Here is a 13,260-nt window from a genome sequence, read left to right on the forward strand (position 1 = left end):
AACATGGAGGGGCTGGTGCTGGATAACAGATACTACGCTGGGAGCTGCCCTGCCTCACTACATACAGGATGTCCGATACAGGATGCCTCATAACTTACAGCAGTACACTCTGCAGGTCAGAACCAGAAGCAACTACAGCGCATCCTTTACACATTCACATTTTCAGAATGTCATCAAGTGGGATGAATCCAATAAAATCACTTATTTGTAGTCTGAAGTGTCAAACGTTTGTGTGTTTCACAGACAAAAGGCTCGTATGATTTCACCTGCAGTCTTTGAGTCGTACTCTGATTACATGGATTACACCATGAAGGAGCGGATGACCCAGACCATCGTCAGCTTCGGCTTCGCCATCCCGGGAATATTTGAATTTGGTTTCAATTTCAATAACGCCAAATTTACCAGGTCAGTCCAGAAAGCTCCGCAGGGCCCTGGCAAGGTGAGGTTCCAGCGCCTGGCGGTAGTTTAACGACGCCTCAGGCAGGCTTTCCCCTGATGTCTCTGATCTTGCAGACCAACGCTTCGTGAGAGCCAAGGCGGAGCTGGAGCTGGCCCAGTACATGCTGAAGTCCGAGGGTTTGATGCTTCACCCCGAGTTCCTGCAGCGCCTGCGCTCTCTGCCGCAGTCCTACGTCTACGGGGAGTACAGGCATATCTACAGAGACTTCGGCACCCACTTTGTCACCGAGGCTGTGCTGGGGGGAGACTACGAGCACACCATCATTCTGGACAAGGAGAAGCTTGAAAAGGGCAGGTAGGACTGATTCTAGACACATTTTAAGAATAAAACCTGGATCAGCCTGCAGGAGAGCTGCTCTGTGCCTCATCTGTGCACTGTTTGTTTTTCTTTTTCAGATTATTCTTTGGATGACTACAAGCGCTGCGTGCAGGCAGGCCTCAAGGTTGGGGCGAACATATTTGGTGTGTATGTGACTGCCGGGGCCCCACGGCGGATCTTGCGACGGCTTACTGAATGAGATGGGAGGTGAGGAATCGCGTTCCGCCGGATCTCCTTCACATCCTGCGCTGCACAGCTGACAGATGAAGTGTCTCCATCCAGAGGAAACGGTTCGCGGCAGCGTGGTGGAGGACTTCGTGGCCGTTGTGAAAGGAGGGCAGCAGTGAGTCCATCACGGCGCGGTGTCCAAGAAGCTGCCGACCCCACAGCTGATGAGGCTGTGGGGCGCCGGCGTGCCGTTTCAACCCGGACTTCATCCGCAGGACGGTGAGTTTCAGCTCACTGGCCTCTTTCCTCTCAACGCGCTCCTCTCGTGACGTTACTGCAGTTACCGCCTGTTCCGGTTCCTCTGATGAACTGTTTCACCGCCATCTGAGGCTGGCGCTCAAACTCTCCAGGGAATAACCCCGGACTAACTGATGTTGACCCCTCTGGCCCAGGTCACCAAGTTTATTTTACGGTTGTCTCGTCAGACCCGTCCGCTGTACGAGTTGGTGACCTCCAGGGACTTTTCCTATGATGCCTTTCTGAAGAGGAACCTGAAGCGAGCGCTGTCGGAGTACCTGGCAGAGGCCAGCCCGTGTCGCTGTGCTCCTTGCCGTACAACGGGGTGGCCGTTCTGAGAGGTAACTCATCAGATATATTACCTGTCATGTTTCTTGATGCGTTTTCTTTTCATTCCACTCACATTGTTCATTATGTTTAAAAAAAGTGATCTTTTCTTTTTGCTGTGTTTTCTGAAAAAAGGTTGAAAGATTCAGAAAATGATCACTTTATTCTTCAACTAATGACCAAAATCATTCTTCATTCCAGAAGACAAATATAAATTTAAAGTAGATAATATTGCCTGGTTGCACGATTATTGGTTTCTCACACTCTAAGCTTGGATTTAGTAACTTTGCTTTAGGCAGATTTCTTACTGAAAGGACGCAGAGTTTGGACGAAGCTTGTACATGTAAGCTTCGTTAGTCTTTGTGTTTGGTAATCAGTGTAGTGAATACTATTCTTCCTCAACAGGCAGCCGGTGTTGACTGTGTGTGTCCCGTCGGTTTCACTGGAACGCGGCTGTGAGATCACTAACAGACCGAAGCGTAAGGAAACCAGTTAAAAACAGGACGCACATCCCTGTTTTTGTTTCATGTGCACTGATCCACCCTCCGCCTCTCACAGAGATAGCCATTGATGGCAGCTGGAGCTGCTGGGGATCCTGGTCATCCTGCAGCGGAAACAAAAGGACACGGAGTCGAGAGTGTAACAATCCAGCCCCGAGCAGCGGAGGCATGAGCTGCAGAGGACTGCAGCAGGAGTCCGCCGAATGCTAAACAAAGTGTGGAGGAGAAGACGGAATTCAAAAAGAATCACTGAACCTTCCCAGAGCGAGAGATTCACCTGGGGTTTATTGTCTTCAAATGTTTTGTGTGATATCCATGTTGAAATGTGAATTTTAATAAACTACTGAAATGAGACATGTGATGGGATCGTGTGTGTTCGCTTCTCGTCCATTTGTAGGATTTAACTTCATCTGCAGAAGGCTCTGACCTGAGCTCAGCTGCTGTTTACACCTGATTTCCAGTTTTGGGGTGATCTACAAAATGTCACTTGCTGTATGAAACGACGCTCTGCTGCTTCAGGAGAGACAATAAAACACACATTTCTCAGTCGGCATCATTTATTCTGCGTGCAGGAAGGCGTCTCCTCAGCAGCGCTGGGTCTGGGAAGTGGAGCCCAGGCAGGCTGCTCCACCGCCGTCAGGGCGGAGGATTGTTACATGATCTGGACCTGGTCTTCCTCGTCGCCGGAGCAGGACGACCAGGAACCCCAGCAGGACCCTGCGCCGTCCACCTTGGTATCTGTCAGAGAAAATTATAACAGGATAAAGTGATTAGAACCAAAATTCCTCTTTTTTTTTTGGTCGTTGTACTTTTCCAGCATTTGAGGCAAAGCTCGCCTCTCCGGAGCGTCTCCTCGCAGGCCTCTCCCTGGTAGCCGGACCGACAGATGCAGCCGCAGGAGGTGCCTGAGAGGACGGGGATCCCGTTGTGCCTGCAGGGGGCGCAGCGGCAGGGGTCGAAACTGCTGCAGTACTCATCCAAAGCCCGCTCCAGGTTGACTGCTCGGACAACCAGATGGTCGGCGGCGGTGCTGAGGGCGCACAACTTCATGAATGGGCATGGTCTGGATCACAGGAGGAGGAGGGACAAGGACCCAAGATGGAGGATATAAGTCAGAAAATCGCACAACCAGTTTTTTCATCATATAAAGTAAAAATAAGAACAGTTTTGTTCATATGCAAGAGGCGACCTCTATTCTAATGAGTTCTGGGTTGTACTGAAGAGGATGCCCCCACTTCCGGTAGGTTTCAGGGTTCCTGATGGCCAGCAAGCCGGTGCCGCTGTCTGTCACTACCCCCTTTAACCAGCGCGACCACGTCCTCCACCACGGACGAAACTGCCGTCATTAGCTGTCAAAACAAACCAACAAATGGAAATCAGACAGTTATAAAGAATCCTAAACTCAGACTACATCATAATATAAAAACCTCAGGTCCACCTGTCTTTGTTTACCTGCGCTGAACTTTCCTGTTTTATCACACGACTTTCCTTTCAACTTGAAACCCAGAGTTCCATAAATGTCAAGAGGAGCGCTGAACCCAATCGAGCCGCCAATGCATCTTCCAACTTGTTCAGCATCAGTCTCTGTTAGGAGCAGAAAGGAGAGGAAAGCTTGTTTCACGAGACATTTCCCATCAGAATTACACAGAATCACCACCCGGAGCCGGAGCATTACTCGATGTCGCCATTGATGTTTTGTTGACGACTGCGACATATTCCAGGGTCCCGCCCATCGTCCCTTCGGTGACGTAGTGAGTGCCGAACGTGCTGAGAAGCGGGAGTACACCCCGAAGTCGTACTGCTCTGAAGCTCCATCAGGGAATAGTAGAAATCTTCGTGGAGCATCAGTTTATTGGTTCTCATCTTGAAGACGGCCGTTTGTACTTTGGACCACAGTCGAATGAAGCCGAGGTCCTGGGGATGGGGAAAGAGAAAAGTCAAACCTTTTCAAAACTTCCCAGATATAATGACTGGATTTTTTCACCATCATGTCACTGTCAACAAAAGGCAAAGTTTACCATCATCATAATGCAACCTGTGGACCTCTGAGGCAGCGGCTCATACCTGGCTCTTGTGTTGTGTTAAGTTTTTGAGAAACTCTGCTTCCTTGCTGCCACTCAGTCCCACTTCCACATAATAAACCCCAACAGAGGCTCCTCCGTTGTGGGATGAGGTGGTTTTTCGTGCATTCAGCAGGCTCACCATGTCCTCATAATACTGGCGAGAGCCCTCTGATCGAGCCTGCGCCTGTGAAAGGAGGAGTTTTATGTCAGGATTTTTTAATTTTTTGTAGAATTCATTAAAATTCGAGAATTGACATGATTACATTACCACAAAATGGTAGGTGTGGTAGTTGTAAGGCTTTCGGTAGTTTTTGTCATCTTCATTGTAGTGCAGGTTCTCACAGAAGCATCGTAAGTGAATTTTTCTCCATTCACCATTATAGACGTATTCACACTGTCCTCCGAAGTACTTTGGGTCAAGTACATGATCCACAAAGTCTTGAGTCAAAATGTTGTAGCTACAAGAGACAAATTGAAAAAAACAAAGTAACTGAAAATCCTTGAAAGCCACACACTGGTGCCGTGCGCCTCCTCAAAACCTGCAGAATGCTAGACTGACTACCCCTGAGTGCCACGTCCAGCGCCGGGGATTGGCATGAGGGTGGAGCATTTATCATCTCTCAGGTTGAAGGTTTGACATCCCTCCTCGTCGGAGAAGTCGTCACAGTCAGACTCTCCGTTACAGCGAAGGGACTGGACTGATGCAGCGCCCTGGAGAAGCACACAGAGACAGACAAACCTCGAACCCACCAACAGAGAATTCACGTCCTGCACGTTTATTCCACAGCGAGTGGAGAACGAGCTGCAGCAGAGCAGGACTGACCTGTCTCTTTGCAGGTAAAACTCTCTCCACAGTAATCCTTCACCTGACACTGAGAAGCTTCTGGACATGCCAGCGACTCCCACAGTGTCTCCAGACAGTCTGTGCCGCCAAACTGAGAGGGTTTCTCAAGGAGACGGGAACGGAACTGGGACATGGTTTACTGTTAGTGTAAAGTCACTATTTTCATGTTTCAGTCATCACTTCATTCAACAACCTGCAATGACTGATGCATGCAGTGAAGAGTGGAACCATCCTCACCGTTTGTCTGTGCAGGAGTCACATGGTGTCCAGGATGACCAGGTTCCCAGCTGACAGTCGATGGGTGTGGGTCTGCTGTTCACAGACCGGGCCTTCCTCGCCGCTGCCCAGCTGGCCCATAAACATCATTATCATCTTAGTTTAACTCCTAATGCGCCAGGTGAACGGGCTGCATTAAATCACAGCTATCAAGATAGGGGCTAATGGAGCTAATAAGTGGTGAAGTGGGGAATACTGCACCTGTTATCTGCAGTTGTCCAGGGCCTCCTGGTTGCATTCACAGCCGTGATAAAGTCGCTGAACAGGTGCAGCGTACATAAAGCCAGGAGTAAATGAATGGATATCCCCATTCTGAAATATTAGCAGTTTGTCCTAAATACCAAGTGCCTCATCTCAGAACAGCTGCTGTGATCCAGAGGGGATGTTCCTACACTGCAGTCTTTACCAACCAGAGGTAATGATTGATCAAGAGCAAATACAACTCTACAACAGCTGGGGAGTTTTTATGATTTAATGATCCTTCACCTGTTTGTCCTGTCCTAGCCCAGGAACAAACTTTTTTTGTTGTTTTGTTTTGTAATTTAAATGAACTACTATGTTACTTTAAACCCAAACACTGGAAGCTATAATCACTCTTTCCACGACTTTATTTGTCCAGCACCGTTCATGTGGGTTGTACCATCTGACAACATGGTGATAAGGCAACACTCTGACTGCACAAACACTGTGATTTAAAAAGTGTAGTAGGATGGATAGTTAAAAAATAAATGCATATAAAGGATTTAGTAGAACTATATAATTATTATCAATAATAGTGGATAAAGATAAACATATTTAAGGGGACAAATTAATTTTATGAAACACTGAAATCACAAGAAAAAGTAAACTAAAGCTTTTTCTGTCGTTTTAATATTTTTGACTTTTTTTGCTTCAGCCTATTCTTTTATTAGGTCAGTAAAAGTGAACAGGGTTTGTAGGTGATAACACTGTATGTGTGTCTATGTGTTGAATTATGGCTCAAAATTAAACCATTTCATTCATTTATTCATTCATTCATTCATTCAAGAGGAGAATATAAGAATGACAATGAACAATTTTAATATTATTATTATTATTATTATTATTATTCGCCTGTGATTCGCCCATAAATGACGTAAGCACGTACGTACGTCACAGGAAACGCAGGTGCGCTGGTGGCGCCTCGCCCTCGCGGAGCTTTCAAATTGTTGGTGAGGTTAGCATGGCAGCAGTTTGATGAATTTGATCCCTTTAAAGTTTCCAGAGTGGCCGGTTCTGTTGTCACGAAGAGCTCGCGACGCTTCCCGGATGCGAGGAGCTGAACCGTGAACCGGACGAGCCGCCATGGAGGAGGTGAAGCTCGCGAGGTTTCTGAACCATGATCCGGATTTAGCTGCAAGCTGTTTTTGTTCTATTTTGTTCTTTTACGTCGAGAGAAAATACTCAGAGCTTGTTATCTCAGTGTTTTGTTTTCGTTGAAGAAAGATGAATATCAGTTGTTGAGGGGCCTGTTCAGGATTTCATATTTCTTGTGACATTGTTTGTCCACTTCAGTCAAGTCGTGAAGTAAAGCTCCTCTTTGTTTCTCTGACTTTTGAAAAAAAAGAAGAAGCTATCTTTCCTCCATATCATAGATTAATACTACCTTTTTTAATTGAGCTATGGATTTGCTGAGCAGTTTCTTAATCCATAACTTTTAATATTTGCACTTAATTCCATTTGTCAGCCTGACAGTAAAAGTTCTGCTGAGTTAAAAAATGTGATGAACTAAAGAAACCACTCTGTGTGAAAACTTATGTCTCCTTTTTGGTTAAGAGTTGCTGAAATCGGTCTTTTTCTATCAAATATTTGCTTTAATAATCTTGAAAGCCCAGACCAGCCTTTGAACATGTTTTCTCAACATTTCAGTTTGATCTTTCTAACTTAAATTGTCTGTGAATGTTATAGCTCTTTCTTCCAATGTCTTATGTTGTTGTTTTTCTTTCTTTCTTTTTTTCCAGGAGGGCTCGATCAACTTTAAAGCGCTGAGGGCCAGGTTTCAGGAAGAGGCCCTCCTGGCCCAGTCTCGGAGCAGCCGGCCAGCTGTGGCGGAGAAGCCCAAACACCTCCCGCCTCCCGGAGACCACTGCAGCTCCGTGGTCAGCAGCATTAACGTTGCTCTGGAAAGCAAGACGTTGGTGGTTCCCTCTGTCTTCTATAGAGATGGACAGCGGGCATCTGGAGGCAGACGGCCGGTTTCCTTTCCGCCACAGCCTCAGCGGACCTCCCTGCCGCTCTCTGGTGGAGAGAGCACCAAAAGTCTTCTCTCAAAGACCGACACATGCCTCTGGTGCTTCCTGCTCTGCCCGTGAAAGATCAGACGACAGAAGCTCCGGCCAAACCGGAGCAGAAACTGGAACCAGAGGCGGAGAAGGAAGTCGTGCCACAGACTAAAATCAAGAAGAAGGGTCTTCTGCTTCCTTTCAAGTCCTCTAAATCATCCAGGGTCAGCGATGAGAATGGCGAGGAGTCGGCACACTCTGACCCGGCCTGCAGCGCCCCCTGCGAGTTGCCTTCAGCGGAGAAGCAAGCCGGCGAAGACGACGTTGCGCTCCAGAGTGACCAGTCAACTGCCGAGTGCCCGGTCTCCAGCCCGGACGCCACGCTCACCCCTCCCCTGACAGAAACCAGCACTCTGGAGAAGGCCAAGAAGAAGTTCTCCTACAAAAATAGGCTCATTTCAGCAAGTCCAAGCTGGTGCCGTCCCCTGACGGCCCCTCCAGAGAGAGAGGACCTCCCGTCGCCCCCGAGCTTCTTCGAGAGCAGCTGGGCCGACCTGCCGGCCCCCCCGCCGGTGTGTCTTCCACACCTGGCTTGTATTTCGGCCCGACCCTTCTTCAAGGCCAGCACCTCTGCTCGCAGTAAGCTGCTTCCCGTCAGGATCATTCCGTCCATTTGTTTCAGTGTAACATGTCTTGAATTTACTGTCACTGATTGTCAATGAGTGGAGCTGTTTATTTCGGTTGTTTTCCAGAGCAAGCTCCCGATAAGCAGCTTGGGCGAGGGAGAGCTCAGCATCCGTCCCTGAAGACTGCTGATTCTCAGTGTGTTAGAACGAAGCCTTTACCCGACCTGAGGACTCTGGGCCTGCCACCGGCCAAACCCAGCAGGCCCCCGTCAGTCCACCTCAGCGGTTATCACCCCCCCACTGCCAGCAGTACGGAGCTTTGCTTTTGAATCGTTGCTGAGTGTTTTGCGTCTCCGGTTCTCGTGGCTGCAGTCGATCACTGGCTGGACCCCAGCGTCCCTTCAGGGCCCGGCATCTGTTTCAGTGCCGATTTGTTTTCTTTTTATAGAAGTGTCCCCGTGTCCGAGCCGAGGACCGAGCCAGGAGCCAGAGTGTGAGCCGCCGCCCACCCCTCCGCTCCCCGTCCCGGAGTTTCCAGACACGGACTCAAAAACAGCTGAGGATGAAGCTGCGGCAGAACTGGAGCCTCCGCACTCTGTCGGCGCCGACATTCTCACACCTGTCAGCTCCAGGGTCGCCGGCCCCGAGCGTCCGCAGCCTGACCTGCCGGCATGTGATCCTGTAGCGGCCGGCGGGAGCTCTGCCAGCCAGGACCTGGACCTTGGCAGTCCAGACCGAGTATCTCTCCATACCAGCAGCTTCCCTGAAGCAGTAAACCCATCAGAGCTCCGGGAGCCGTGGTCCCACAGCCAGGAGCTGCTGCCGGATTCCTTTTCCAAATCTCAGTGCGATGACACTGATCCGGCAGCTGCCGAGTGCCGGGCGGTCCCGGAGGACCCGGAGCTCAGCAGCCAGGCGGCGTGGAGTGACGGGATTCAAACGCATTCAGGGTGAGCTTTACAGGAAGTGGAATCAACACGCATGGTTTTCCAGGTGGAACTGATCTCCGACGCTTTTGTCCTCGCCAGCGTTTATCAGCAGGACAGTTACTACGAGGCGTACGACAATGTTTACGAGGATGTTGAGAACATCAACAGATTCCTGGAACAGAACTCCAGGCCACAGGAAGGCGGCTTGAAGAGTAAGAATCCTGATGGATGCACATTTTAACGTCTGTTTTAATTGTCCACATTTTAACTCCTGTTTGTTTTTTTGTTTTTTTTACAGATTCATTTACTGGCAGCCACACAACTGGTAACTCATTTGAATTTAAATAGAGCTATTTAATGGTCTCAGTTGAAAGAGCTGTTCTGTGGTGAATAAACGATGTGCTCCCGCTGTAAGTTCTGGTAAATTAAGAGTATTTGTGTCTGTTTTCAGAAGGAAGAGCCGCCTGTCAACAAATGGCCGCGGACTCAGTGGTAGGTGTTTGTTTTTTCCTCCAACATGCGTCCCTGTTTTCTCTCATTGGCATTGATTTCGGTAAATGGAAGACGGCCGTTGATGTTTCTCTGACTGTGATGATCAACCTGCAGGGGCAGTGTGTCAGGACCACACGGCGCTCATGCAGCCCATAATCACGTCCTCAGGTTTGTTTGGCTTTACGCCTCGTCTCACTGATGGTGTGATGAGTCAAGCTGGTTGAATTCCTTGTCCTTGAGGGCCTCACTCTTCTTCTTCTTCTTCTTCTTCTTCTTCTGTTAAAGTCGGGAGCCCCAGAGCCCCAGCACTGCCGATTATAAAGAGCAGAAGAAGAGGGAGAAACAGCGTCTTGAGAAGGAACGGAAAGAGCAAAAGGAGAGGGAGAAGAAGGAGAACGAATGAAAAAGAAGTTAAAGTAAGCGTGAGGGTTCCTCCTCTTCGGACGCTCGGCTCGTCTCTGCTGCCTGAGGCCCAGAAGGAAGGCGACGTCCTGACAGCTGAGCTCCGCCTCCGCAGGTGACGGGAGACGAGGAGCCCATGTACCACGCCAAGGTGACGGTCGCCAACAAGGTCCGGAAGAACGACCTGCCGGTGAAGACCGGGGACACGGTCAGCATCATCCGGACCACCAACTGCCCCAGGGGCAAATGGCTGGCGCGAGACGCACCCACAAGTGTGAGTCCAGCGTCCGGCCTCCTGTCCACGGTCCTCCTGGCCGTGTTGGTTTCGCTTTGCAAAAGACAAGATGATCTTTGCCAAAGCGTGTTCCGGATCACTTCTCTCTGAAGCGTGTCCCCCGTGTCCTGCTGTGTCTCACGCTCTGCCCGGCCTTTGCAGATGGCTACATCTCGGTGATGAACGTGGAGCTCAACATCAAGGAGATGCTGGAACTGGGCAAGAAGGCCCAGGCGGCGGGACGGGGCGGCAGCGCGGAGGGGGACAACGTCAGCGTGGGGAGCAGGTACCGGGTTACAGCAGGGTTCTCCGCAGCGGGTCTCCGTCAGGACTCAGTCTGTTCTGATCTTGCAGATCCTCGGGCCACCTTGTTCAAACCAGCAGCTGTAAGTATCGATAACGTCTCCCTCGTGAAGTAAACTGTTCTTATTGAGCGCTTTTTCATTCTCGTTTTGGTTAAATCAAGTGTTTCAGTGTTCAGACATTCAAGTAGGGAGCCCCTTCTGCAGCTTTTGGAAAACGGCCCAATAGGCGTCTACAGCGGCGCCCGCTCTGAATCGCTGCAGCGCCGCCGTCTGCTCTGCCGCCATGCTCCGTTCTGTGATTGTGAAGGAGTTTGATGAAAGCTGAGGGGTTTGGCCGCCGCTCCGCCAGACCCCTCAGCAGCATGCATGCTGGGATTGATGTCAGGCGTTTTGTGGCTCCGCAGTTACAGATGACAGCGAGGAGTGGGCCTGTGAAGACGAGACCCTCTCGCCGTGCAGCGAGAGCCAGTAAGATCGCCGCTCGTTTGGAAGCGTCAGCTGCCGAGCACCGAGGAGAACATTTAAGGTCGTTTCCTCTGAAAGATGAACTGAATGTGTGGCAAAGGAAAAACTGCCATGACTTCCTGTCTCTCTATTTCCTGTGTAGTAGCTTCGCTCAGCAGAACGCCGCAGCGCCCGACATGGGTGAGCACATTTCATGTCCGCTCCTTTTTTTTTTTTTTTTTTTTTTTTTTTTTTAATTTTTAAGTGAAAACAGAAGATGCTCCTACACCTCCTCCTCGTTTCCATGTTCACTCTGACAGCATGCGGTCCTGTCGCTGCCCAGCACACACCCAGCGCTGCCAGCCTGGAGGACCCACACACACAGTGAGTCTCACACACACAAGAAAAACCAGCAATTAAACTGCAGCGAGCAGCAAAAAAACTGTTTTAGCAGAAGGAAAGCTTTGCAGAGCCGCAGTCAGGACGCTCTCTGCTGCTCTGGTTGGTTTAAGAGATGAAAGGAGAGAAGAGGACCAGGGCCCAGACACAAACCTCCACTTCCCCTTATTTCAACCTGAAATACCAGGCCTCCATATTTCAGTACTTTTAAAGTCTCGTTAAAGAAACACCCTTATGTTTTGAAATCATTTAAAAACTCTCATATTTTACCGTTTCTGCAGTAAAAAGTCTTTAAGTTTGGTTCGTGTCCCAGTAGAGCTCTGTAAACGCTGAGCTGCCGCCTGCTGAGATCCACCTGCCTACTATTTAATGAATTAATAAGACAAAAGCCTCTTATAAAGGCTTTGGGTATGTACGTATACTATATAAATTTTGCTCTAGCTTTACGTGCACAATGCTTTGCATAACATATTTTCATAGTTTGATATATCAATCATTTGGCAGAGTCATGCGCTACATAATTAGTGTAAAGGAGAAATAAGATGTGTTAAAGTCTGCATCTCTTCTGGAGCAGCTGGAACAGGGTCCGCCCAGCTGCCTCCTGCCCTTTTGAAATACAGATTGTTGTTTGTAGCCGGCCAGAGTGTTTGAAGGGAAGGTCCCTGGTGGTGCAGCTTCCTCCTGTTCCTCTGGACAGCTGGAGAAGCAGAAAGTCTGTCAGTCAGGAAACCGAAAACAGTTTGATTGATCTGATCTGAGGGGAAACATTTCATTTCATTCTTGTTTTTATAAAACACCCTGAACTTTTGAAGCGGCCGTCATTCACTCGCGCTTCAGGGAGGTTTCTGGTCCTGATGAGGCTCCTGACCGTCGGTTCTTGTCTCCACCCTTCAGGGGCCCGGCATGAAGCGTTGCAGAAACTCGCCACCTTCTTCCAGCAGAGCGGAAAAAGAGCTCTGCGACGTCCCCGATGAAGACGGGCCGACGCCGACAAAGTAGAGCGTCTTCCTTTCAGACGCCGGCGTGTTTCCACCGCTGTGATCGCTGTGATGACTCGGCTTCTGCTTCTCCTCAGGTCGTCCTCCGCCTCTCCAGCGGATGAATCCTCAGGTAAGTTCAGAGTTGCTTAGTTTCTGTTTCCACTTCTGTCGCTGGTCGGCGACACTCGCGCTAAAACAGGAGTGGCGCCGTCCCGCTCCGAGGACGCCGCTCTCTCTCTTGAGACGCCGCTCCGTCTCGCAGCTGAGATGGAAAATCTCTCGCGGAGCGTTTATCTGTGGACGTGTCGGTGAGACGCTCCAGAGGGACAGTGACTGCCTGCTGCTTCTGTTTCAGGCCTCCTGCAGGGCGGTGGAGGAGCCTCCGTACCCGTAAGTGCCCCCCCCCCCCTCCACCTGACCCCGCCCTCCTCCACCCGCGGCCTGTCGCGTGCTCTTAATTCATCCAGCACTAATGTGACGTTTAACTGTGTTTTGTGTGACAGTGAAGAAGAGGTTGACTTCACCCGACCTGGAGCTACTTCCTCCTCCTGCTCCGTTCGCCGACACCAGCCTGAGCCCGACGCCGCCTGAGCTCGCCAACTGGGGGGGTTCAGAATTTAATGCACTGATTATGTGTTTTTCCACCTCTGCCATGGAGAAAAGAAACTATCGTAAAATCTCGCTCCTTTGTCAGGAATACAACGGGATGTATTTGTTGTGAATGCTTTTTGTGTAGCACACTTTTCTGTAATCTCTTCAGATTCAAATGTTGTTCTTAAATGGAGCATTTCAAGAACAAAATGAAGAATGAAACTGTACATCTGTTGGTTCTGTCCATTAAAATGTCTTTTTGCATTTAGATTTTTTTGGGGGTTTGTTTATTAGTAAAAATCTCAACATGTTTCAAATAAACCTA

General features: G+C 49.5%; 3 protein-coding genes and 1 long non-coding RNA gene across 4 annotated transcripts; 3 read left to right on the forward strand and 1 right to left on the reverse strand.

The window, feature by feature from the left end:
* Positions 1-3: 3 nt before the first annotated feature.
* On the forward strand, positions 4-2,280 carry c8b (complement component 8, beta polypeptide). The gene is given in 15 exon segments (XM_030115292.1): positions 4-48; positions 50-115; positions 244-272; positions 274-439; positions 514-517; positions 520-749; positions 852-944; positions 946-985; positions 1,061-1,194; positions 1,196-1,225; positions 1,432-1,558; positions 1,561-1,584; positions 1,980-2,020; positions 2,022-2,049; positions 2,129-2,280. Coding segments are annotated over 15 exon segments (1,209 nt in total).
* Positions 2,281-2,654: 374 nt separating this feature from the next.
* On the reverse strand, positions 2,655-5,564 carry c8a (complement component 8, alpha polypeptide). Its single transcript, XM_030115405.1, is given in 17 exon segments — positions 2,655-2,711; positions 2,713-2,754; positions 2,756-2,808; positions 2,907-3,105; positions 3,107-3,133; positions 3,260-3,361; positions 3,363-3,419; positions 3,509-3,654; positions 3,746-3,841; positions 3,844-3,876; positions 3,879-3,984; positions 4,135-4,317; positions 4,402-4,591; positions 4,696-4,826; positions 4,940-5,102; positions 5,215-5,325; positions 5,455-5,564. Coding segments are annotated over 17 exon segments (1,806 nt in total).
* A 1,988-nt stretch (positions 5,565-7,552) lies between these two features.
* si:ch211-188c16.1 (FYN-binding protein 1) lies at positions 7,553-10,993 on the forward strand. The gene is given in 11 exon segments (XM_030115142.1): positions 7,553-8,132; positions 8,246-8,428; positions 8,568-9,069; positions 9,148-9,237; positions 9,655-9,708; positions 9,826-9,950; positions 10,044-10,214; positions 10,303-10,305; positions 10,379-10,502; positions 10,571-10,602; positions 10,926-10,993. Coding segments are annotated over 11 exon segments (1,932 nt in total).
* Positions 10,994-12,265: 1,272 nt separating this feature from the next.
* On the forward strand, positions 12,266-13,123 carry LOC115405915 (uncharacterized). Its single transcript, XR_003933475.1, has 3 exons — positions 12,266-12,474; positions 12,700-12,734; positions 12,848-13,123. It is a non-coding gene; the product is annotated as an uncharacterized LOC115405915 (long non-coding RNA).
* The last annotated feature ends 137 nt before the right edge of the window (positions 13,124-13,260 follow it).

The sequence above is a fragment of the Salarias fasciatus genome, chromosome 18, assembly GCF_902148845.1.
Source record: "Salarias fasciatus chromosome 18, fSalaFa1.1, whole genome shotgun sequence".
Classification (NCBI taxonomy): domain Eukaryota; kingdom Metazoa; phylum Chordata; class Actinopteri; order Blenniiformes; family Blenniidae; genus Salarias; species Salarias fasciatus.